Source organism: Electrophorus electricus, chromosome 18 (assembly GCF_041902795.1).
Source record: "Electrophorus electricus isolate QZ-2024a chromosome 18, ASM4190279v1, whole genome shotgun sequence".
Taxonomy (NCBI): Eukaryota; Metazoa; Chordata; class Actinopteri; order Gymnotiformes; family Gymnotidae; genus Electrophorus; species Electrophorus electricus.
The window spans coordinates 14,807,373-14,830,772 of NC_137514.1; the positions used below are offsets into that span (position 1 = coordinate 14,807,373).

At 41.5% G+C, this 23,400-nt stretch overlaps 2 protein-coding genes across 2 annotated transcripts; one reads left to right on the top strand and one right to left on the bottom strand.

The window, feature by feature from the left end:
- Positions 1-3,367: 3,367 nt before the first annotated feature.
- Positions 3,368-4,437, bottom strand: rasd3 (RASD family member 3). Its single transcript, XM_027015751.3, has one exon. The coding sequence runs from the start codon at positions 4,224-4,226 to the stop codon at positions 3,594-3,596; it is 633 nt and encodes a 210-aa protein (XP_026871552.1). The 5' UTR covers positions 4,227-4,437; the 3' UTR covers positions 3,368-3,593.
- A 5,718-nt stretch (positions 4,438-10,155) lies between these two features.
- On the top strand, positions 10,156-21,302 carry palb2 (partner and localizer of BRCA2). The gene is made up of 13 exons (XM_035534531.2): positions 10,156-10,240; positions 10,474-10,526; positions 10,831-10,890; positions 10,979-11,126; positions 11,455-12,924; positions 13,185-14,800; positions 15,041-15,196; positions 15,665-15,747; positions 16,812-16,973; positions 17,347-17,463; positions 19,249-19,336; positions 19,458-19,603; positions 19,928-21,302. Exons 2-13 carry the CDS (start codon positions 10,488-10,490, stop codon positions 20,157-20,159), a joined length of 4,317 nt encoding a protein of 1,438 aa, XP_035390424.2. The 5' UTR covers positions 10,156-10,240; positions 10,474-10,487; the 3' UTR covers positions 20,160-21,302.
- The last annotated feature ends 2,098 nt before the right edge of the window (positions 21,303-23,400 follow it).

Here is a 23,400-nt window from a genome sequence, read left to right on the forward strand (position 1 = left end):
CATAATTTCAGTGATCTTCTCTTTAGGACAAAGTGCTAATGAGGAGAAGGCAGATGATCAACCATTTATCGAATCAACCATTTATCGACTCATAAAGAACTTCAAGTAGAGAGGATTAATTGCAGCGAAGAAGGCTTCAGGGTGCCCAATAAAGTCAAACAAGCACCAGGACCATCTGCTAAAGAGGATGCAGCTACGGGATCGGGTCAGAGCTTGCTCAGGAATGGCAGAAGGCAGGTGTGGGTGCATCTGCACACACAGTGAGACAAAAGCTTTTGGAGGATGGCTTGGTGTCCAGAAGGGCAGCAAAGAAGCCACTTCTCTCCAAGAAAAACATCAAGGACAGACTGACATTCTGCAGGAATTAGAGGGATTGGACTGCAAAGGACAAGTGGTAAAGTTATTTTCTCTGATGAAGCCCCCTTCAGACTCTTTGGGACATCTGGACAAATGGTTGCCTGGAGAAGAAAAGGTGAGCACTACCATGAGTCCTGTGTCATGCCAACAGTGAGGCATCCTGAGACCATTCATGTGTGGGGTTGCTTCTTATCCAAGGGAGTAGGTTTGCTCAAACTTTTGCCTAAGAACACTGCCATGAATAAGCAATGGTATCAAAACATCTTCCAAGAGCAACTTCTCCCAATGATCCTGGAGCAATTTGGTGATGAATAATGCTTTTTTTTTTTCATCATGACAAAGCACCATGTTAAAAGGCAAAAGTGATAACCAAGTGGCTCGGTGAACAAAACATTGAAATTTTGGGTCCATGGCCAGGAAACTCCATTGGGAAATAAATACCATTGGGAACCTGTGGTTAGTCCGCAAAAAGAGGGTGGACAAACAAAAACACAGAAACTGTGATCAACTCCAAGCACTGATTAGGATTCGGCAAGAATGGATTACCATCAGTCAAGATTTTGCCCAGAAGCTGATAGCCAGAAGTTTTAAAAAAGAAGGGTAAACACTGTAAATATTAAGTCTTTGATTAAACTGGATGCATTTGTCAATAAAAAGTTTAAACAACTTTTGAAATGCTTATAATTACACTTCACTATATCATATAAACATCTGACAAAAGAATCTAAAAAAAGGGAGGCAGTAAACTTTGTGAAAACCAAATTTGTGTCTGTCTCCAAACTATTGATCATGACTGTACTTGCAAAAAATACTTTGCAAAATAACCATTGCCTTCAAGAATCACAACTTTCAATTTAAGCAAAAAGTCCTTATAACTGGCCTTTCTGAGTTATTGCCCACCCCTAGCTGTGTTGTATATCACTTTTCCTATATCAAATTGACTATATATTTGCCCCTGCATTAATTATTCAGATACCACTATAATTATTATTCACATTTATAAGTACTAAAGAACGTCACGTTTGGGGGCCATGACAAAAAGGTAATGAATTGGAAAGAGGATGTCACAGCCACTTAGTGTAAAATGTGCTGAGCCTTTATTACATGAAGGGCTTCTTAATAAAAATGGTGCCTATTTTGGCACAGCTTTTATACCCCTTTCAGCTCACGACTTCCCCTGCTACCTCTCTCTTTGTTGTTGTTATTGTTGTTTAGATGCAAGCACACACTCGGTTTATCCAAGCACACCCTTGGAGTAGACTGTGGAATGGGTTGCCATAGCAGTAGGGTCATTTTAGGTGGGCTACTCAGGCTGAATTGGAAAGTGCTTAATTTTTGCATAACACACGGACACGATGCATGGCCCTCAGTAGCGTACATTATGCAGTTCCCCAGTTTGCTGCAGAGGTTAGCTTTGCCTGTATGCACTCCACAACCACCTGTGCCATATAGGAAATGACCAGTTTGGTCAGACAGCCATTATAACTTTATCATGATATATGATGTTATCTGTAAGTTTGTATTTATGGATGATGTGTGCTTGCAGGACTGTACTTATATTTTCAGGGAAAAACCTGTTTGCGGTGTCGTGCATTTCTATCTTCTGTTTAATGCAGAACATTGAGGGGGGCATTTGAAATTTGGTTAATGTTAAAAAAATAATGCCATTAGTGGTGGTTATTTGATTTATATAAGTAAATGTTTGGGAGAGAGAAATTAGGTCATACAAACCAGAAATTGTCTTGTGACCTACAGGTACTTAAGATAACATGCAAACCATGTGTGATCCTCTGTGATGCTCACAAATAGGTTAAAAGAATGACCTCCTCTGTGTAGTACAGCCACCCACTGTGTAAATGTCTAAATGACTATTAGATCGTCCTCCGCAAAACACGAATAGGAAAGCGATAATAATTGAGCCATTGAAAGGAAAAAAAAACGCACATATCCACATACTCTTCTTCCGCATTCTACAAAATAAAAACAATAATATAAAGCATTATTGCTTTATTAAGTTTTAAATTTTAAATGCCCACATGAATGTAGTAAAGTAAGCCTAAATAAAGCATATTTAGCATTTTAATGCAATTTTAAAGTAAGGTTGTACAAAATCAAAACTAAAATAGCTGATTACACAAAAAGGGGAAATGGCTGATATATGGTTTTTAGTTGCAAGGGCTCATGCAATTTGCATGTATTGCATGTATTTCTGTTTTGAGATGTTTAAAGGATGTCATTTGCCATCCAAGCACTGTTGCTTCCACAATTAGTGACTATCCTATGTATTTTATTGTAGTTATATGACAGCTTTTCTGATAAACAATGACCATTTTAATTCAAGTCAAGTGAAACATTGCCATATATGTTTTTTTATGATAAGTTTTGGTTTAGAAAGTCAAGACATGTTCAAAACACTTCTTTTTTTCCAGAAAGCTTCGACAGGACAAACTGTATAATACACTACCTGAAATGTCACCTGCTTGATATAAATAAAGCAATGTTAGCTGTGTCCAGTAGTTTCTATTCATGATAAACAATGTAAAGCATTTTTGGGGGCACTATTTCTTTAAGGTTAGACACTATACTAAGTACAATATTAAATAACTACTTAAATTAGATATTGCAGTGATCATTTCAGTCCAAAATGAAAAACATTCATTTAAGGAACACCTAAAAGTTGTTTTGACACAAACACACATAAATGAATAAAGAAATGAACAAATGAGGGGTTACACAATTATGTAAATTTTGTTAAGTGATGTATTGATGTCCATGTGTCTCCTGAGATTTGATGTGTGAATACTGCAGGACTGGGGGATCTGAGGATTCTAGTAGACATCAGCTAGGCTTCTGATGGGCTACTTTCAACCAAGGTAGAATATGTGTGAACCCATCATAGTTTTAAAGAACTTATGGATGTGTAACAAATATTACCATGGTGGGTAGGGGTGCTACTCCTATGCTATTCCATCCATGGAAGGTAAGTAAGTGACAACCACACAATGAAAAGTGAAAGGCAATGATTTTAATTCATGAATAGAAAGAAAATGTCAAGTTATGCAGGGCACAGTTCACTCACACTCATTCATTGTCTTTTTCATGGGTTGCAGGTTACAATGCGGTTTGACGCATAAACTGCCAAAGCACAGATATGAGTCCGCGGTCTTTATGAGGACAGCATCAGTATGATGCATAAAACACATGAATTGTGCATTTATATGTTATTTATATGCATTTTAAGAGAGGATGCAGCTGTTGTTTTTCTTCACGAGTTGTTTCTCGCGTGCGCCATCCCTTGTCAGCGTTTGCCTCCGCCTGCGCAGCGCCGGGCTCACGCGGCTCGGTAACTTCACCTGCTCGAGCAAGTCCCGAAACACGGCGATCACGTTCTCGCCGGTGCGGGCAGACGTCTCCACGAACCCGGCTCCCCATTCTTCCTCCGCTGTCCGCATCACCTCCGCGGTGGCGAGGCGCCCGCCACTCTGCAGGTCCGCTTTGTTCTCCACCACGGTGATCCCCGCGAACGTCTCCCCTTTGATCTCGAGGATTTCCTCTCGCAGTCGCTGCACCTCCTCCAGCGAGTCTCGCTCCGCGTCCGAGTACACGAGCGCGAACGCGTCCGCGGTGCGAATGCACAGGGCGCGCATCGCCGGGAAGGCGTAGCTGCCGCTCGTGTCCAAAATCTCTACGCGGACCCGCGCACCGTCCGTGTCGTATTCAAGCGCGTGAAGCTCCTCCACGGTGCGCGTGTATTTGAAGTCGAACCGATCGTGCAAGAAGCGAACGATGAGGGCCGTCTTACCCACGCCGGCGGCGCCCAAGAAGACGAAGCGCACGGTCCGCTGCTCCTGTACCGTCAGCGACATCATCGGAGAATCGGGATGTCCTACGATTTCTTTTTATCTTGAGGAGTCTCGTTCACTTGTGGGGGACCTTCTGAAGCAGATGCGGTCTGTTTACTCACAGAACAAATGCTACAGGTGGTCTTGGCAAACCGAGCGCTTAACAGAATCTTCCGGAGTTCAGCTGTGCAAAAACACGAACGTCAGCTGCTCGAGCGATCGGACGTAGTGGGGTATCTTACCGACGGACCTTATATAACCCGAGCGAGTCTAGCTTGGGCAGCACTGACCAATAGCAGTGCTAGCTCAGATAAAGATTATTGCATTTGCGGCTTGGCAAACAGTTCTTAACTTTCTCTGCGTGGTGAGCACCCGTGCAAGTTAATTATTAAGCTTGTGTGTGAATAAGCCTATTGTGTGAATTAATGTTAAATACATTTTGACAGGCGAAGGCCTTTTGAAGAAGGTCCTTATGAATCTTGTATCTCCCCATTTAGTATCACGTTATGACCCATTTATTTCGCAATAATGGTGAATTCTGTATTTCTTAGACAACGACTTTGTTATATACAATTATTACCCATTTTATTAGAAACATATCGCATGTGTACAGTTATATAATATAGAATATCTATTACCAAGCAAAATCAGTGTTGGCCACCCTCCAACTTTTCATAATGGTCAGATTTTGACCGTTTGACGCTTGTAGCTGAGTACTTTTCTATGGCTCTCAACCCAGCAGTGACACACGAGCAACTGCAGCGCTGCTGTGTCCGGCACTTTCATACCGTTGCAACACCCACTACCAAGCAACTACCATGTTAATGTCACTGTGGCACTGAGTGTAGGTCAGTCACCCACGTGATGTGGCACATAGTCTCTGCGAGTAACAGATTGGCTACGGTCTGTAATTAGAGCTAAACCTATAGAAACACGTTTGAGATGCACCTTATAAAGAGGACAATGAGCGCCAGACACGGGGTAGGCGCTTCAAAAACATGGGTGCAGATTGGAGTGAAAATAGTTGCGCTTGCTTGATGGAAAAAAGAACATCAGATGCTCGCCTGCATCTGGATAAAGGCAGTGAGGCGCTTGATGCCTTAACGACAAGCGCACGAAGGAAACTGTGAAACCAAGCACGGGGCCCCACCAATGAGACACGACGAGGCTCTTTTTATTTTTTTTGGTGCCCTCAGTGTAAACAACAACAGCATGCTTGCACAAGAGGTCAGTGTATAAACATGTTATGACCTTCTGAGTTAAAAGTAGTCACTGAATTTTCAGCTCAAATTGCCAAATCCTAAATTACTAAATTACCTTGCATTAAAAAAAATTAAACACTTCTAAAATTTCTCAAGGACAAAAATTTATTAAAAACGTGCAGAACCCAAGACAGGACACCACAAAATGAAGAATTAAGAAACTGTCATTGCATGAGGACCATTTCACAAGATTTGTCAATCAAGGACTTTTCAGGTTTATAAATGTATCTGATTAAGTCTAACCAAGATGTAACAGAGAGTGCATTTCAAATTCAAAAGGGCAAAGTAGATACCAAAACTCTCCCAAATAAGCAAACAAACAAACAAATAAATAAATGACTTCTGTACAGACCTGACAGAGCACTGGCCAGAAAAACACACAGTCATGGAATATCTGTACACCACATGCTCCAGGATGTCACTGTACATACAAGAATTTATGGACTATGTACAAAATAATGTTCATAATGCCGAGACACCTCCCCAAAAAACAGCAACCATAATCCCCTTTCACCCCCAGTTATAGGGCATGAGTTTATTTCAAGTCAAATCAATGCCAGAACTAATGCTAATGGATGTGAGGCCTTTATGTCAACATCATCACCTTAGAGTTTGGTCTTTGAATGATTAAATCCTGGAATCAACATCTGTAAGCACAAATCTATTTGTCCAGCTTCCAATAACCCATCCAGGTGGTGATTTGGAGTTATTCATAAGCAGTAGACTTTTTGGCTCACAGAAGAATGCCCTCAATACTTTAGGATGCAGTCTGGTTCTTCTTATTTTCCTCTTTTCAACTGACCTTATCTGGTCTTGGTTCCAGAAAGCACAACTGTCATATTTTTCTCCTCCCATCCTGCCAGTGGAGAGCCCATTAGTATTTCCAATTAATTAATATTTTAAAATGCAACCAGTAGTGGGCATGGCAACGTGAGGTAAACTCAATACCCATCCTCTTCACGGAAAATCAAATGAGCGTAAGGCCTCATTACAGTAAGGCTCTGTTTATTTTTCCCAAAAGCATGCATTCAACAATAGTTATAGCCTACTGCGTTTAGACTGACTGTGCCTACAGAGCACAACAATATCAATTATTTTATTCAAGATTTTTATATGGTACACAGATTTCTGCAGATCCCTGCAAATTCTTTTGTGAAAAGCCCTCTTGCACCATTTGTATTGTTTGCACAACAGCATTGACACAGGAACATTACAATCAGCTCAAATGTTGGTTTGAGATATTACGTTACATATTACGTGTGAAAAACCCAAAGGAAAATTTTGGCCAATATGCTTTATGCATATATGTGCACAGAGTTTGGATATTTAAGAGTACCAGTTAATGCATGTGTGGGCGAGAGCATTAATGCGTGACTCACGACTGGTTAGGTGACAGGAAGCCTTCCGCAGTAGAGCAGCCGAGCTGACCCCACCTCATTTAATCCTCTTGGATTAATGTAAGGGTGAGATGTCCTCTTTACTCTGCCCGTAACAACAAAGTCAGTGCCTCGCACAATTACTACCCACACAAATGTCACCATGATCAATAGCATCCTGGAACTTTGGAGATGTTTTGTGTCACTTAGACAATGACCTTATCTTGAACTTTGTGTGCTCCCAGGCAAAGGCACTCTGAACTCTCTTATGGTGGTTTCTCATGAGTGAGAGTCATGGGAAGCTCGTGGAAGTCTCTGGGACGAGGCACAGCCCTCTGTCACGTATACGCAAGGGCTTTTGCACATATTCAAAAGTGTAAGTTCAAGATCCTCTAGGTAACTTTAGCAGTGGTGAACTACTAGGAGTGCACATGGACATGAAGGACCTTGGCCTGAACTACTACTCCATAATCCCTGAAGGCCCGGTCTGGCCTTAGCAGAAAGTGGATGACATAAGGTGTGTGAAAGGCAGTGCACACATATGCTCAAATAATCACTTGTGTAACTTAGTTTTTCCATATTTTCACATTTCTGTTGTGGGATATTTTGAGAAATTGTCATTTTTTGTGAAACACCAAACATGTATGGAAAAGAGCATGTGAAGGACTTATATATTTTTGTACTCGAAATGAAATGCTTTGTGTAAAAAGATGATGATGATGATGATGATGATGATGATGATGATGATGATGATGATTTTATTTATTTATTAGTAGTAGTAGTATATCAAATCACTAACACAAATACTCATAACACAGCTTGCTAGTGTATATAACTAGCTAGCTTATAGACTACTGGCTAGTCTACAAACTCGCCTTCTGACGATAGATATCAGATAGCAATATCAAATTTAAATAAAGTAAACATCCACATCATGCAATCCTATCAGTGTTATTCTCTTTAAGTTTTACAAATGTTTTCTCTCACAATTACTCAGGAGCACCCTTTTGGTTTGTTAGATCAAGTCATAATACATTTGGGGATTTCCTTTTTGCACAATATACCAAACATGTTTTCACAGAAACAGTCTGTGAATGATTCTAATTTTTTATAACAAGGGATATTATCATGTCATTATCATGTCATTATTATCATGTCTCCTGCAGCTACATATGCTATATAATTAAAGGTCATCAGCTTGGCTTTGCAGCAGAAGTTGTTTCAAATAAAACAACTGGTTACAAAATAATCAGTTAAATATAAGTGCCTTAACACATGAACATGTTAAGGAAATTATCCTCAAAGGAAATGATATCTCAAACAATAGTAGCGGTTTGGACAATACTCATTACAACTGAAAGTTTTCATCAAAAGATTCCCTGACAGTGACAGAATTCCACTCAACTCCTTGGCTCCTCCAGCCGCTATGCCCTCTGTGGTGCCTTATCAGAGCTGAGAGTTCCCTTCCTGATAACCACCGCCAGCTGCTGCTGACTCCAGTACAGCCTTATTATCAGACCTTAAACATATACTCCCATTTAACAACAGCTCTCAATTCAGCACAATCTGGCCCTCGCATTACTGGACTTGAGTACAGAACTTAAAAGTATGACCTGTATGGTTACGACATATTTTCTTGTTTGACTTCGATTCTACCGGTGATATTAGCTCGCCACCAGCTGTGCCCTGACTTGTGCTTTCTTTGACCCTGCATACACCCACTTCTAGTTTAAGCCAGACGGCTCTGTGCACTCACATCCGGGTGGGTGTCCATTCGTTACACGCAAGCAATGACCTCTAAAAACATGTTAATGCATTTCTGTGATCCCTAATCATTTCTGCCCTGTTCAGAGTGATATAGTAACTGGCCGACAGAGTTAAAGCTCATAAGTGTGGACTTTAATGACAGTGTCTATGCACCAAAAACAATAAAAAGTGTTCATGACCCCATGAGTGTCAATACTTACAGGGGTCACTTTGTAATTTAAGAGCAAATTTAAAATGTGTTATGCTAATAAAACCAATTTGCTTTTCTCCAATTGCCTGAGCTAGTTCTTATTATTCAATGTCAAACAAATTTAATTATGAATGCTCATCCTTTTTTTCAACAATGTATGACAAACAGTCTTTATGGTCATTTCCTAGATAAGAGCCAATCTGCAAGAAGATTTTATTGAATGTACTTATGATCCTTAACGTCCCACATATCCCAATGTGACATTTGTTTACCCAGAACAAAAGGATATGTGTAATATTCAATTACTCAGCTTGGATTTCAATATGTGACCTCTGTATTTAACTTTTTTGTTACAAAATGACACTGCACCATGCGGAACTGCAGGTTGCTTTCTGCAGATAAATCTCAATTACTGTACAACTGCACATGAGAGAGAACCAGTCAGGACACCAGAATGGACAGGATTCCACTTGCTCCGTGGTAAACTGATAACGATGCACTATCATGGAAAACATCACAGGCATATGGCCAAGATGTTGATTATGGAAAATGCATTACAGAGAGAAACAACATGACCACAACGCAGTAATTAAAGTTGGGAACAGACGGTAGGAAAATTAGTACTGGGAAACATTATAAAACTGCAGGTTGAGACTGTAGCATACATGGAGAAAGAAAAGAGGGAGAGTTATTTTACAAGAGAATGCCTGGACACGTTTAATGATTATTTTATTACACCGTGGTTTCTGGTGCCTGCGTCTGCTTGCGACATACGACATACGACAGCCCACATCGGATTACCAAGTTATTAAGATATGCAATGGTATAGATAGCACAGCTGAACAGTAGATTGTTAACATAAATAGATATTGTATCATTACACACATACTAGAGATGGAAGACTACAGACGTTGAAAAATATTTACATTGCGATACATTGACGCTCAGTGAAATACTCAGTGAAAAGCGTTTTATAGCATAGTTTGTATTTCAGATACAGTATTTTCACAGTTGAGATTAATGCTCAGATAAAGATAGCATCTGTCGTCTCTCGAAACAGTGCAAAAGCAAACAAACAGATAAATGCACTATCAGTAGTTACAGCCCCGTATCACTAGCTAAGCCTATTTACATATAAGACATCACGGCACGAGTAACGATACATCGTTCATTTCAATTTCGTCCAGGCTTTTGACGTCCGTTTTATAACATTTTACAGCAAATAATGCCACTACATAGTTTGCCTTAAACAAATACGTAGAGTCACCCAGGTAAACAGAAAACAATTCTTACCTCCGAACAATCCATATTCTACAATGTGGTATCTATTATTTTTGCCTGCCACCTAACCCCGCGGGAGATTTGTTATGGCTGTCCGGAGTGAACACAACCAAGCTTACATCGATAACTAGAGCATTGTTTAAAGCAGTGTTCGGCTGTTACTACGTAAGTGAATTTTAAAGTTTTCGCTAGCTAGCACAATCGCCGGTGTTACACATACAGCATATCTGCTTACAAGTTCTGACAAGATGTTTTTTTAAACTCTGATAATGTGGAAGTGTATCAACTAGCTAGACAGCACCAACCTTGATTACAGCGTTCCTAAGACACACAGCTGCCCAGTATTAGGAAAAAACAACTTTGTGTGCAAGCCGAAACTGAATTTATGTCAATTACAGGTGATCTTGTCAGAATGTCAGAGAAGAGTCTCATGGGAGAAGATAAAGAGATGGTAGGTCTTTCATGGCACTTTGTGTTTGTCACTAGGTAATACTAATGTTACATTAGCTGTGTGTCTAGTTGCACCACGGGTTCGTACTTTTGGCACACTGTGTAACAAAGTACCGTACAGACAGACAGGTAACGTTAGCTATGCTAGTTATATCACGTATACGCATGACTTGAAATGATGAACAAGGTGAGTTCGCAGTAAGCACAGCCATTGATTTGGTGATGCAGCTGAGAGCCAACTAGCCACAAGACAACGTTCAAAGATGGTTTCTTGTACATAAATGAACGTCACTGTTTGCTTAAAGCTGCGGAGGCGACTCGCGCTGCTGCAAAGAGAGTACGAGAGGACGGCGCGAAGACTACAGGTGAGCGTGCGCGTACGCGCGCGGCGGGGCGGGGCGCGGCGGGGCGCGCTGACCTTCATCTGCCTAAACGTACGCGTTTGCATGTTAGCGTGCAGAGCGGCGGGAGGCTGTACGCCGGCATGTGCAAAACAGAATCTCTGGCCACAACGTATCCGGCGGATCTGAGCCAAGCCCAGCCCCGTCCACTGTGTCAGAGTCAGACCTGCTCTCTAATCAGACCCTGCTCTCGGAAACAAGTGAGTGACATTGTCAACCGTAGTCTTGCAGAGACGAGTTTAATACATGAATCGACAGTGTAAGTTTGAGTCTAAAAAGCTTTCACGCATAATCATGCAAGTGAGGTCCCCCCCCCCCCCCAGTATTATGCTCTAAAATGGGGGGATAATATCATCCTTAAATAACTCATACCTCTATGAGCACAAATAGGGACATTTTTTCCCCCTGACATTCTGTTCTCATTTCATCTTCACTCGTGCCTGTTGAATGTCACAATATTATGAAATGCACATCTATGACTATATGAAGGTTTTGATTTCTTTTGACACCTATCTGGCTCTCCTTCAGCTAAGAAAATCCCTCAGGTACAGTTCCTCCTCTCTGAGGGGGTGGGCGGGTCTCCTTGCCCCAGCCCTACAGGCCACCTCAGCCCCACTCTCCGCCTGCGCTCCAGGCGCAGTCGTCTACGTCTGCAGACCAAGGAGAGGGAATCCGACACGGACAACAGCCAAGGGAGGCCGAGAGAGGGAGCTGGGCATGGAGAGGGAGTGAAGGAGAGGCACGAGAACGATGGGGTGTTGGGACATGACGAGAGGTCAGCACAGGTTGGTGAGCAAGCCGAAGGGCAGGAGAGCAGCTTGGAGACGAAATGCGTTGACGAGAAAGAAAACGGAGGCGATGCCACAGGGCAGAGGGAAGAGGCAAAGACCCGGAACGGATGGAAAGAGGATGGGGGCAATGGGAAGACGAGTGATGAAATGCCCAGAAGTGTCTTGAGGGATGTTTTGAGAGGAAGTGAAAGTAACTCTGCAATGGTTCTCCAGAAAAGTGCAGAGGAACAGACAACTCTTCAGGAAGCATCAGAGGAATTTTCAGTTAACCAGTCAGCTGCAGAAATCTTTCCAAATGATCAGTCAGAAACTAAGATCTCTCCCACTGTCCAATTAGCAGACAGCAGTTCTTGGTCATTCTCATCTGTCCCTGACCAGTTGATGCAGACACAATCTGACCAATCAACTGGTGTTTCTAACCAGCCTGATGAGGGACTGACTCAGTCTAATCATTTACAGACAGTCATAGAAGAAACAGTTGGTGTTGCAGATGACGATGATTGTGAGGGCAGTGTGACTATCCCGTGTTCCTCTGGAAAGGCCAGATTTTTAGATTCCTGCACGTTAATTGATGGATTGCCTTTTCCGGTAGAGTATTACATTCGTACAACCAGGCGTATGGCTACAGCTCACAGCTCCATAGATCTCGACGCAGTCATTCACAGCCAACTCACAAGAGGAAGGGGCAGGCGAAGGTCAGGCCTACCGCGAACCCGAAGAGGAGGACACGCAACCTCTGAGGCCTCCCAGCCAAGCGGCAAACCACTCAACCAGCCCAGAAACAGAGGACGTGGTCGTAGAAGGCAGAGAGGATGCAGACGAACACGAGCAGTGGGCACAACAAGGTCTCCTACAGGTTTATGCGTAGCAGTTCATTCCCAAGTAGAGCCATCCACACAATGTCACTCTCTTCAAGAATTAGATTCAGCTACTCAATCTGAATGCCTCCTCCAATCACAGTCTTCCCTGTTAGTGGAGCCCCTCCCACGGGCGAGACTAACACCTCAGTCAGCAGCAGCCTCATCACCTAGGCCGAGCTCGAGTACAGAGCAAGCAGTTGCAGAAGATTTTAAGCATCTTTCAGATTCTCAGCTTTACCTGGACTGTAAAAGTGTGGAGAATTCTGAAGTGTACCCAGTCTTCAGGAGGAGGTGTGGCCAAGCAGAAAGAGCCGTATTGCGTTCTCAATCGGCGGCGAGCACAAATGGTGAGATCTGATGTTTAACATATACAGCATAAAAGGTTCAAATTTTGTGAATTTTAAGAAGCTTATATTCCTACAAAACGTTTTTTAAATTTCCTGTCTGGAAAAACACCTGTCTCTGTATATAGCTTAACAATTCTTTCATAATCATTTCATATCAAAATGTTCAAAAGATCAACTTCATTTTTTTTAAACCTTTGAAATTCATATATATACCACACTTTTTTAACTTGCCTTTAAATGTATGTATGTTTTCTTTTTAGATTGCACACCTCTCCTGCCTTCGTTGGCTTCCCTTGCTCAGGCTTTGAAGAAGAAGGATGTTCGGAACCTTGGCCATCTGCTAACGGCCTTTGACCTCCAGGACTTCCACCTGCCAGACGATGTGTTTGGCCAGCTGAAGCTGGAGCGACTCCGTCTGTCCTGCGTGAGCATGGAACCTCCAGTTTCGCATCACACAGAGCTTGATGCGGGCCGTGGCAACAGTTGCCCTGGCATCACACGCTATGACCTTAGGAGCCATATCAATGGCAACCATTTGGAAGTCCGGCCCCTGGAGAGGGAATGTTTTGTGTCAGAGCCTCTGCCACCTAGTGCCTCCTTTGAAGGCACCTTTCCTCTGAGCCAGAATACGGACCAATCAGAAAAGCTCACTGAGCCTATGAACCAATTACATTCTAAGACTGTTGGTCAGACTGTAAGCACCAAACATGAAGGGCATGACAAAGGACCTGAAGACTATGTACAACTAAGCGACACTCACCAATTACATGAATGTGCTGCAAACAGACATCAGTCACAGACATCTGCCACAGACTTGCCCGATTTAAAAACCCCAGATGCTGCAGACACGCAAACGCCTGTGAACAATAAAAGCGAGGTTTTGGGCCAAGGAGCTGGCCAGAAGACTGATGAAGCACCCATGTTTCAGACGGTGCAAAATGTATGTCGGCCCAATGAAACTCGCGAGCTATCAGATGAGCGCTTCCTCTCCCTAGTGATGCCTACCCTCAGCTTTCCCCTGACGACGCATTCGCAGCGCGGTCCTGACTCTTCTCTCCCTTCTGTGGGTGTTACCCCTCATGCTTCGTCCCCTTCTTCACATCCAGTCGTCGTTCCTCTTCTATCCTCTCCCTCCAGCCAGAGCATTGCCTGGTGTCCTTCCCAGCCAGTCGTTCGGGAACCTGTCCCAGTTGCTGCACCATGGATGGTGGCGGTCGAGAGCCGCACACCAAGGGACACTCGGGTTGCGGGCCAAACAATGGTGCAAGGTCGGATTCCAGCTAAGGCTGGAAGAGGGAGGCAAGAAGAAGGTACACGACTGGAACCTGAGCCTGTAGAATGTGTTGAACTGGTGGCAGATGTTAGGAGAAGACCCGGAACAGGGAGGCAGGCTCAGGACGCTTCAGAAATTTGTGACAAACACGATCACACAGAGGACACTTTTATGATGGATACTCTTCCGCAAGATATCGACCAGTCTGAGAACAGTTTTCTAAACATTTCTGAACATGAGATTTGTCCCCAAATTATGAGTGAGGCTCCACCACTGACTGAACCCCAGACTGGAGTCCAGATGCACAGCAAAGCCTTGTCTCCACCCTGTTCTCTGGCCATAGACATTGAAAGTGGCAGTAACACAAAACTCAGTATCACCAGTGAACCAGTCTTTTCATGTGGCTTGGCCAACCAGAGAGCAGATGGGGCTGGATTAGCTCCTAAAAGATCTGAGATCACTCAAACAGATGCAAAATGCTCTCTGGAACCCATGAAGAACCCTGCTCACCTGGCTAAGGCTGCTGCCCAGAAACAGCTCACAGAAACCACATGTCACAATGCCCTTTCCTGTGGCTCCCTTGAGAAGACCCATACTTTTAAGGTAAAGGTCTTTTTGTTTAGATTAGTTACATTTTTATGTTTTTATTTCATTTAAAATATTTATGCTTTAAAAGTCTAATAGTAAAGATCCTAATAGTATTCATGCATGTCTAATGGGACTGTGCCATTAAAGGTTGTATGTATTGAAAAACTTCAGTTGCACATGCTGAAATTCAGTACTGTTTATTGTCCAATATTTGGTGCTGCTAACATAGTTGTGGGTGATTGCCTTCCGCTTTAGGCGCTGGAGACGGGGTGTGTTTTGGATGTGTGTTTGGTACGATGGCCATCCGAGATGTGGTGTGTGTGTGTAGCTGGGGAGTGGAGTGTATGTGTTTGGGCTCAGAAGGTCCGAATCCAGCAGTGGGATCTTCTACATACTTGGACATTTGCACAGGTAAACACACACACACACACACACACACACACACACACACCCTTTCTTCCCATACTGTAATATCAAGTAAAATAATAATAACAATACATTATACAATAATATAAATATAATATGCAATATAATAATAATACATTAATGACTGACATGGCATGATGAATGTATTACTGATATACAATATGACACAGTAGTTCTCTGAAATTGACAAGGATATTATGCATTCATTAAAGCTGATTCAGTATATAAATCGGCTGTCCTCAAAATAGTTTTGATTATTTCATGCATAAAAATTAATAAAAAGGGCATAATATGTATTATTTATGTCACCAGTTTGGGTGAAGCAATGTTTCATGTTAAAATAACAATACGAATTTTAAGTATAATTTTTATATCTGTATTTGCTGATGCATTGGTACACTAATAGTATGCGCAGAATTGTCTTTGATTTAATGCAAATGTATGTATGTCTAGTCGGTCATTTCCCTTCAAGAGGTTCCAGATTCAGCCGGATTGCTATGTGTGTCATTGGGGAAGCTGGACATCACAGAAGCGAGGTACAGTATACACACGTATGAACACAATACTGGACATCACAGAGGCGAGGTACACTATAAACACAATACTGGACATCACAGAGGCGAGGTACACTATAAACACAATACTGGACATCTCAGAGGCGAGGTACACTATAAACACAATACTGGACATCTCAGAGGCGAGGTACACTATAAACACAATACTGGACATCTCAGAGGCGAGGTACACTATAAACACAATACTGGACATCTCAGAGGCGAGGTACACTATAAACACAATACTGGACATCACAGAGGCGAGGTACACTATAAACACAATACTGGACATCACAGAGGCGAGGTACACTATAAACACAATACTGGACATCACAGAGGCGAGGTACACTATAAACACAATACTGGACATCACAGAGGCGAGGTACACTATAAACACAATACTGGACATCACAGAGGCGAGGTACACTATAAACACAATACTGGACATCACAGAGGCGAGGTACACTATAAACACAATACTGGACATCACAGAGGCGAGGTACACTATAAACACAATACTGGACATCACAGAGGCGAGGTACACTATAAACACAATACTGGACATCACAGAGGCGAGGTACACTATAAACACAATACTGGACATCACAGAGGCGAGGTACACTATAAACACAATACTGGACATCTCAGAGGCGAGGTACACTATAAACACAATACTGGACATCTCAGAGGCGAGGTACACTATAAACACAATACTGGACATCTCAGAGGCGAGGTACAGTATACATGCGTATGAACACAATGCTGGGAGATGCTCCAAAATGGTAACTACTGCAATTATACAACCTGTGAGCTAAAGTTACCAAAATGTGCTAAATCTGCTTTCTCAGTAGTCTGGGAGTATATGTATAATTTCTCTCTCTCTCTCTCTGTGTGTGTGTGTGTGTGTGTGTGTGTGTGTGTGTGTGTGTGTGTGTGTGTGTGTGTGTGTGTGTGTGTGTGTGTGTGTGTGTGTGTGTGTGTGTGTGTGTGTGTGTGTGTGTGTGTGTGTGTGTGTGTGTGTGTGTGTGTGTGTGATGTTATTGTAGGATACTCTGCTGTCCCAGTATGAATGTGCAGTTCTCTCAGGTGGACTTGTATAAAGGTGCCTTGCAGGCAGTGTTAGCTGTGTCTGACTGTAGGTTGGTGTGCTGCTCTGTTCCTGGAGCCCACCAGAAAGCCACCGTGTTCACACTGGCTCAGGATGGCAGGTAAAACTAAATCAAACGCACACACACGCAGGTGCACCCAGTGTTGCTAACTCCCATGTCGCCCAGCCACTGCAGATTGAAGACATTATTCACTTCCTGCCTCTGCCTTACCCTATTTTAACAAACTATTAACAAATGTTTGGAGTTTGTTAATCTTCAGGCTGTTATAATAAATGTAACTCAGGTATATATTAACATATTTCTTAAATCTTTTGTGATAAATGTCAATATGACATGTCCATGTTGGCATTTACAATGAAACTAGCTGATAACTGCTAAAGCTGTTTTGTTCTCACTACAGTACAGACAAATACCCTTGAAATGCCAACTAGTATCCCATCGCATTTACTCACATGCTATCTCCTTTCTGCAGAGTGGCAGATACTCTTCCTCTGGTCTCCACCAATCAAAGCATTCAGAGTTTGGCAGCAGTGGAAGGGGAGAAAGATGCTCTGATTGGGTGGACTGATTCCAAGACCCTCCTTATATGGTGAGGGATCACTCGAGACACACCCTAACCCATGTGGAAAGTGAGCACTGCTAGCTTCAGTCCAGTATTAAGTTTATGAAGCCGTAGAGGAAGTGATAGTGCTCGTTTCAGCTGACCAACCTCGAACAGGGTGTAACCAGTCAGCCTTCTGATTTATTTATGTTGTACTGCTTATAGTGCTGAACATTTAATGGTCACAATTTTTATATACGAATAGCACAATTTTCAAATAACAGGCTGAGATTAAAATAACACATTATTAAACACAGAGAGATTCTAGGATTTCTACATTTTGTTTATTTTAATTTGCAAGTATACAGACCCTTTGTTCCAACACTTGCAGTTGTGTTCTGGTGCAGCATCCTTCTATCAGTTGTATCTTTCTACTAATTGAAATGATTCTGCAACTTAATGGGAGTCATTTGAATTAATTGGACATAATTAGCAAAGGCACAAAGTTCTCACAGATGATTGTATATGTCATAGTGAAAAATGAAGCTGTACGTTGAGAGAATTGGGCGGTAGATCTGTGAGACAGTATGGTGTCAAGGTACAGACCTGGGCAAGCATTTTTCACTATTCTCAAATGGAAGAATTTTGGTCCAGGAACAATCTTTCCTACATCTGAAGCCAAACCGCATAATCGTAGACATGGAGCCTTGGTCGGACTGGTGACCATGAACACAATGGTCACTATGAATTAGTTACTGGAGATGTGAAAACTCTAGAGAAGGACAATCTTCAGTGCAGCACTCCACAAATCAGGCCTTTATGGTTGAGTGGTCAGACATTACACACTAAAACACATTTTAGAGCCCACTTGTTATATACCAAAAGGTACCCTGAACCACTTTCAGACCATTAGAAGAAAGGTCCTCTGGTCTGAGGAAACAATTGAACTATTTGGCTACAGTTCCCAATGGCATGTATGGAGAAAGCCAGACACTGAACATTACCTCAATAATACCATCCCTACAGTCGAACCTAAGACTGAACATCACCTCAATAATACCATCCCTACAGTCAAACCTGGTGTTGGCAGCACCATGCTGTGTTGATGGTTTTCTGTAACATGGACTGGTCAGGATGGTGGGAAAGATAGATGTAGAAAAATATAGAACAAGCTTGGGTGACATCCTTTGCCCAGGATCTCAGGCTGCCGCCAAGAAAACTCAGGATTGCCTTGGGAAAACTTTTTGGAAGTATCTGAGTATCCCAGATGGAATCTGGACCTGAACTCAGTAGAGCATCTGTGGAGAGACACTCTCCATCTAATCGGGCTGAGCTTGAACACTTCTGCTAAGAAGACTGAAAGAAGCGTCTGACAGAAAGGTGTGCCAAGCCTATAGAATTGTTCATAATAAGATTTGAGGCTGTCGTTGCTGGCAAACATGCTTTAAGTGAAGGATCTGAATACTTGGTATATTTCAGTTTATTTTTTAGCAAATTAACAAAATATTTCAAAAACCCTGTTTTTTTCTGTTCATTAAAAGGTATTGTGTGTGAATTAATGATAAATATGGTCAAATCCTTTTTAATATGAGTCTGAAACACTAAAATGTGGGAAACATGAAAGGGTAGTTGGTAATTGTTTGATATGGTAGATTGCAATCGTGGTCAGAAAAATCAAGCAATTAGATTTATTTGCCCAAATTGTTCAGTCCTACCTCAGAAACAATAGTGCATCTTTATAAATTTGACCCTGTTTATTTGATTTCTGCTGTTGAAGTGCAGCTTTCAATTGTAGCAGTTCAGAACCTGTACCATGTGTCTTCATTATCCCAGGAACATGAAATCAGGCCAGCTGCTTCAGACCATACGGTTGGGTGAGAGTCTGTCCACGACAACCTGTCTGAGGGGATATTCCTATCGGGTAAGGAAATGAAAATCAATAACTACATTACATACACTGTGCCTTTAACTCTTGAACTGTTTTCAGTATACTAGTAATGTCCAAATGTGTGGTGTATTTTGCATACTGTTGCCACCCACAGGGTGCGCTGTGTGTGCTGCTTCAGAGCGCCAGTGCGTGCTGTAGGAGCGACGGATCTGCTCCCTTCATGCTCGTTGCCACGAACCCACTCACGGGCAAGCACCTCCCGTTGTCTCCCATCTCCTGCCCAGCTACTCCCTCTGCGAGGTGTGAGACATGCCCACTGCATTTCCTCACATGCTAGCTTCTTGGGTGACTGCAGTAGTGTGACAGAGTCGAATACATATTGTTCTTACTTATTTAAGCACCGGGCTGTGTGATATTGTCTCGGCTTGTCAGTAATGTATGGGGCAGTTGTATTGCACCTGGGGATATTGTCTTTATTCAGAAATAATGAATGTTTTGAACAGTAGAATGAGAATAGTAGGCAAATGTAAGCAAAATGTAAAAAATAGGAACATGCATCTCTCTCTCTCCCTTCCTCTCTCTCTCTCTCTCTCTCTCTCTCCCTCCCTCTCTCTCCCCACCAAGGTTGCTAGATGGTGATGTTTGTGAATCGAATCTTGTGGGTGTTTTCCAGTCAGGCCATTTGGCCGTCTGGGATCTCAGAGGGGGTGTGGCCAGTGTCTTCGAAGATGGAGTAGCAGAATTGTGTCGACTAGCGCGATGGGCGGGGCCAAACATTCTCCTCACTGGATGTCTAAGTGGAGACATTAATCTCTATCAGTATAAACCCCCAGAAACTAGAGCCAGATGTCCATAATGAATCTTAACCTTTTTGAGTTCAGTATATTTATTATTTAATTAACTTATGCATATTAACATTTAAGTGAAATTAAAATAAAATAGATAACGGTTAGAACCCACTGTATGTCCTTGTTGGTGGCTGTGAAGAGGCTAGCATATAAATTAAACTTAAATCCTTCCACCAATAATTTTATGCAAGACCCTTTCTGTTATATCTTTAAAAGAAAAGAAGAAACTTAAACTTGTTATGTTCTATATTTGTTAGATGCAGTTAAACTAACTGCAATAAGTTTGTTTTTATTTGCAAAATAAATATATACTTTTAATGGCACAGATTTGAAGATGTCTTCTTGAGGGTTGACCTCAGGTTGAAATGCATATATATATATAACGTGTGTGTGTGTGTATATTTATTTATTTATATATATATATATATATATATATTACTTAAATAATACTAGTATAATAGTATTAAAAATAATATTACTAAAAATAGAGATCTGTTAAAATAAGATGTAGACTGTTATGTGAACTTTTGTTCTGATAAGGCTTCGTGTTTCCACATAAATAATTTAATGATAACAGCACTATATGGAGAAAACTATCCTGCTGCAGTTACATGGCGATATGTTAAAAATACAGTTGTGTACCACTGATGTGATAAAAGATCACGTTGGTCAAGATGCTCGCAGCACACAAGATGAAACGCTGTGGTGTGTCAGGGATCGAATCTGCATATTGTCATTGTCGGATCTTTGTATTGCAAAGGACAGAATTTCAGTCATGTTTAACAATGATCTGTTGCGTAGTCCTGCTCTGAATACTATGTAGCTCATGTCCTTTGGAGTATACAACGGTTCTTTGATCACAGCTGTGAACTTTACAGAACTTTACCTTGTAGTAAATTCTGTAGTAAAGGTGTAAATTTTATGCATATTGCTGAATTACCTGCAATGACAGATTCCCCATTATATATTTATATCCCCTTAATCACTGCGTGGGTTGTCGTCTTTCTCAAATCAAATAAAGGTTGTACGTTCTGCTCATAGGGCCAGGGTAATTGGGCTCTTTGCCTGGCGGTTCCTCTGTTCATTTAGGTTTTGACATTCCCGATGCAGAAGCAGAGAAGTTGCCGATCTTCTCATGGGGAGATCGTTCGGTACGTCACATGTAAGAAGGATTTCTGTGAAAAGCCGCTGATACTGGCTGTGAGTTGTTTTTCTATCTTTTAGGGTACAGTTTTAAGCGATGGGACATCTCTTTCACAAAATGTATATTCAGATGTGGAAATACAAATCTGTTTGTAATCCTATTTATGATTTGTATTCATTATTGGCTGGACCTGTATGGAGAGGAATTTGTGCAAAATTGAAGTACAGTGGTAAAACATGGAAGTGCAGTGTACACATGGTTTTACTTTTCAATAGTAACACGCAGACTAAGTGCCTGAATGAAAAGCAAAGTGCTCATTATAATGAACACAGTGACATTTACATTTACATTTTTGCATTTAGCTGACACTTTTTTCCAAAGCGACTTACAAAGTGACATGCAATACACATGAAATTGTGTTTAAACGGTGACATGTGGAACGTGCCAAAATGACTTTTCATTTTGACACTTTCCACATCACCGTTTAAACACAGTCTCGTGTGTATCGCATGTCACTTTGTTCATTATAATGACTGCATTGCAATGAGGCATATATGTTTGAAGAGGAAAACTATTCAGTTGTATCTTGATATAAATTCTGACTCAGTTTTTCAGTAAAAGGTCAAACGATGTGAAAGCAATATAACACAGGCTTTGTTTTTCGTTCTGGTATGTATTCTACATGCTGCTGTTGAGAAGCCATGCCATGTGTTTACTGCATTTCACATTTGCCTGCTGTCATGCTTATGCTTTATTTTGCCATGGATTCCTCTCCACGGACCTGCCTTAGTTCAAGTTCAAGTTCGGTTTATTCGTCACATAGTCATACACTGTATAACTCGCAGTGAGATGGTTAAGAGTGCTCTGTCCAAACTGAGGAAAAAGAAAACAGCTGCATAGAGAAATATAGATATTCTATATATGTCCAAAAATATATTAACAATGTATGTACAATATATGTATATTATGATTATATACACAATGTACAATGTATATAGTTGTGTGTGTATATATGTACACAATGTACAGAATGTACAGATCCATTTTGTAAAATGGCATATTTACAGTTACCTAGATGCTTGGATACCAGTTTGAATTTATTAAAGCATGAATCATTCCTATAATCAGAAAATGCTATTTCTTTTTAGTTTACTTCGGTTTGTGTAGGAACAGTCCTGTGCTGTTAATTACACAGTGAATAATGCCTAAAGGCACCTTAGTCCTGGGTTTGTTTAATCTGCAAGGAAGGAAAGTAAGGACATTGGCTAACTTGCGCTACCATATAGGCTGCTGCGAAATTCCAAGAGCTCCAGCAGTGCTTAGTTGAGATCTATGCTATATTTGCATACTTTAAAAAAAAATAAATCAAGTGAGTAATGTATATGGATACAGCACCATCTAGTGGAAGAGAGGCTTTGGCAATGTTTAGAATCATGTGCTTTGAGCGCATTTTCAAATTTCCTCAGTGGATTGATTAGTTTTATTACTCTGAAGTGATTTTGCTGTCCACAGTCTTTATAAAGAGATGTATATGTATATTTAATGTGCACTATGCATCTTATGGACGTCTTATAAAACACTTGTGTACATTAAAATGTTTGAAAATGCAAATGTTGAAGGATCTCTGTGTGGCAAAAGACCTGTAACTGTTGTCAGCCAAACTCGGGATTCATATGTCACAATGAAGAGTGATTGGTGTAAACATTTAAGATGTGTATAGTGAAACTAAAACTGCAGTACTTACCATCAGGAATGGGATGCAACATTCCCCAGACTCGACCTAGTACACTGGGAGTGCTCTTGTACTGAAATAAATCTGATGCACAATGCATTTTCGGTGGCAAAATCCAACACACACAAAAAAAGGAATGCGTCTATTCTGCAAGGTGTTAGTAATGATGATTGGCTGAAAAAATGTAAATGTGTAAAATTTCAGTCTTGTTTAGTCTGTTTAAGTTTGACTTTTGGTTAAATGTGTGAAGTGGAGCTTTGGTTGTGGTGAAGAGTCATGGAAGCGCCCCATTTCCTCTTATGGAAATAAGTGGTAAGTGTGCGCCATTTCCTTCGGAGGTACCGTAAAACGATCTCCCTCCCTCTGCGTTTGT

What these genes read in the sequence shown, in the direction of transcription:
- rasd3 (XM_027015751.3), bottom strand. Translation starts at nt 4,226, where the DNA reads ATGATGTCGCTGACGGTACAGGAGCAGCGGACCGTGCGCTTCGTCTTC.
- palb2 (XM_035534531.2), top strand. Translation starts at nt 10,488, where the DNA reads ATGTCAGAGAAGAGTCTCATGGGAGAAGATAAAGAGATG. An exon ending in GGACGGCGCGAAGACTACAG is followed by an intron (nt 10,891 to 10,978) that starts GTGAGCGTGCGC and finishes TTTGCATGTTAG; the next exon opens with CGTGCAGAGCGGCGGGAGGC. An exon ending in CTGGACATCACAGAAGCGAG is followed by an intron (nt 15,748 to 16,811) that starts GTACAGTATACA and finishes ATGTTATTGTAG; the next exon opens with GATACTCTGCTGTCCCAGTA.